We start from the raw sequence: 2,500 nt of genomic DNA on the forward strand, positions 1-2,500 counted from the left end.
TCGATTCCGACCCTCGACATGTCTTGCATGTCATCCCTCCTCTCTCTCACCCATCCTTCCTGTCAATCTCTACTATCTCTATCCCAATAAAGCAGAAATGCCCTAAAAACATATTTAAAAAATAAATAAATAATCCAACTGATTTTGAACAGTCTTCTCCACCACTGTGAACTTTCCCATCAGGTGTTCTTAGAGAAAGTCTTGATTGTGATGATCGTGATGTGTAGGTGTTTCACTTACTTTAGGTCAATGTACAAACTAAGTGTGCTAAAAAATGGAAATGTAAATAAAAATTGTCCTTAGTGTGTCCTTAGCAAACCGGGGGGGCGCACACCTGAAACGCATGTACACACTGAGGGGGGCGAGGCCTTACCCTGCAGCTTGGTCTCCACGGCGATGTGGGGGAAGCTGCTGAGCACGGCCATGACCTCGTCGTACTTCTCCTCTCCCAGGAAGCGCAGCATGCTCCTACGGTCTGAGTCCTTCAGACTCACCAGATCCTGGATGCTCCTCACCTTATACTGAGAGAGAGAGGGGGGGGAGAGAGAGAGAGAGAGAGAGAGAGAGAGAGAGAGATGTATTACAATTGTATGTTGTAATATTACAGAGAAAGAGAGAGAGGGGGGAGAAAAAAAAGAGGGAGCGTAAAAGCAGAGGGGGGACACAGAGAGAAAGAAGGAGATAAAAAGAGGGAGAGGGAGAGTAGAGCAGAGACAGAGAGATTCAGGATGATCCTGTTATATAGAAGGAATTCTCTCCTTCTTGTTCCACGTCCTGCCTGACATTGTGACACACTCATGCATCATACCAGCTCAACAGTCAACCTCAGAGGAGAGGAGAACAGAGGAGAGGAGAGGAGAGGAGAGGAGAGGAGAGGAGAGGAGAGGAGAGGGAGGTCAAGAGAGAGAGAGAGAGTGACAGATGAGACCAGGAAAAGCAGGGGAGGACAGGACAGCTCATTAGAAGAGCAAGAGACATCATTCGCCTCAAACCTAAAAGCATAACACACAGACAGACAGACAGACAGACAGACAGACACAGAGATAGACAGACAGAGAGGTTGTACCTTCTTGGAGATGCAGTAGCGGAGGTGCTCCTCCTCAAAGTGGGGCAGCTGGAGGAGAGGGGACTTGGACTCCTGCAGCCCCTGCACGATCATCTGAGTCAGCTTCATACAGTTCTCTATGGACACCAGCCGTGGGGCGTGGAAACCTGCAACACACATACACACACACACACACTTAACTATGACACTAGCCTCGGGGCGTGGAAATCTACATAATAAACAGTGACAGCTTAAAAACAACAACATTGTTTTCTGTTTGTTTGTTTTTCAAACCCAACCAACCGTTTGGCGTCAGTGAAAACAACCACCACCGTTGGTGGGCACGCATGTGTACAGCTGTGGCCTCATTAGGTGCAGTGTGTGTGTGTGAGAGAGTTTATGCTGTACATGCGTGAGTGATCCAGTGAGCGTAGTGTGTGTGTGTGTGTGTGTGTGTGTGAGTTTATACTGTACATGTGTGAGTGATCCTGTGAGCATAGTGTGTGTGTGTGTGTGTGTGTGTGTACTTTACCTCCTCTACTGTTGGCCATCATGGTGAGCTGACAGCCCACGTTGACCATCTCTTGTAGGAGAGCAGGACTCTTCCTGACTACGAACCTCTGGTCTGGAGAACACAGACCAATACAGACATTACACACACATAACAAATCATACAGTGGGCTAACACCGGCACTCTGGCCTGTGTGCGTGTGTGTGTACACAAACACATGCCAGTGTGTCCTCAGTAGGCGAACACCAGCACTCTGGCCTTCAGACTGTGTGTGCGTGTGTGAGTGAGTGCGAGTGTGTGTTTCTGTGTAAAGATATGTATATAAAATGCTTAATATATATAATATAAAACAGTTTCTGTTGAGGTAACTTCCTAGATGCGAGCGTTTGTGTGTGTGTGTGTGTGTGTGTGTGTGTCGTACCCTCCTCTATGTCCTCAGACACCTCCATGCGTGCCAGGTGGGCCAGGACCAGGACCCTGGCCTTCAGACTGTAGGGGTAGCAGAAGGGAGGCTCCTTCTTCTTGACGTTAATGTTCCCCAGCTCACGGATCAGCTACAGGAGACAGAGAGGAGGGGTAAGACACACACACACACACACACGTCCACACACACTTACACACGCTCACGCACACGTTTACGTTACCTGTGGGACTTGGATGTTGTCCGTGGGTCGTATCGTGGCCTCTTTGTTGCTGCGAGGGTCAAACTCAAACGCGGCAGTCAACACCATCGATAAACCTGGGCAGAGAGGTCAAAAGGTCACGTAGGGGTCAACTCTTGATAAGTAAATAAGTCATGTATTGAACAGCATACATGAGTGGTCAGCGTGTGGGTACGGCCAAAAAGCAGGAGGGCTGCGTCCCATTTCTCCACACTTCTCCTGAAGTACAGTACCAGTGAAAAGTTTGGGCACAAACTTGCCACTTGTGCAAAGCTGTCATCA

The 2,500-nt window shown here is 48.6% G+C and overlaps 1 protein-coding gene across 1 annotated transcript in view; it reads right to left on the reverse strand.

Annotated features, from left to right (window-relative positions):
* Positions 1–2,500, reverse strand: part of sec63 (SEC63 homolog, protein translocation regulator) — a 16,046-nt gene that overhangs the window by 7,929 nt on the left and 5,617 nt on the right. The window contains exons 9-13 of the mRNA XM_083689300.1: positions 2,201–2,295; positions 1,978–2,110; positions 1,578–1,670; positions 1,067–1,212; positions 374–521 (exon numbers count right to left, since the gene is read on the reverse strand). Of these exons, the coding sequence (XP_083545426.1) occupies positions 374–521; positions 1,067–1,212; positions 1,578–1,670; positions 1,978–2,110; positions 2,201–2,295 (615 nt within the window). The remainder of the gene's footprint in view (positions 1–373; positions 522–1,066; positions 1,213–1,577; positions 1,671–1,977; positions 2,111–2,200; positions 2,296–2,500) is intronic.

This window comes from Argentina silus (genome assembly GCF_951799395.1).
Source record: "Argentina silus genome assembly, chromosome: 17".
In the NCBI taxonomy this organism is placed as follows: Eukaryota; Metazoa; Chordata; class Actinopteri; order Argentiniformes; family Argentinidae; genus Argentina; species Argentina silus.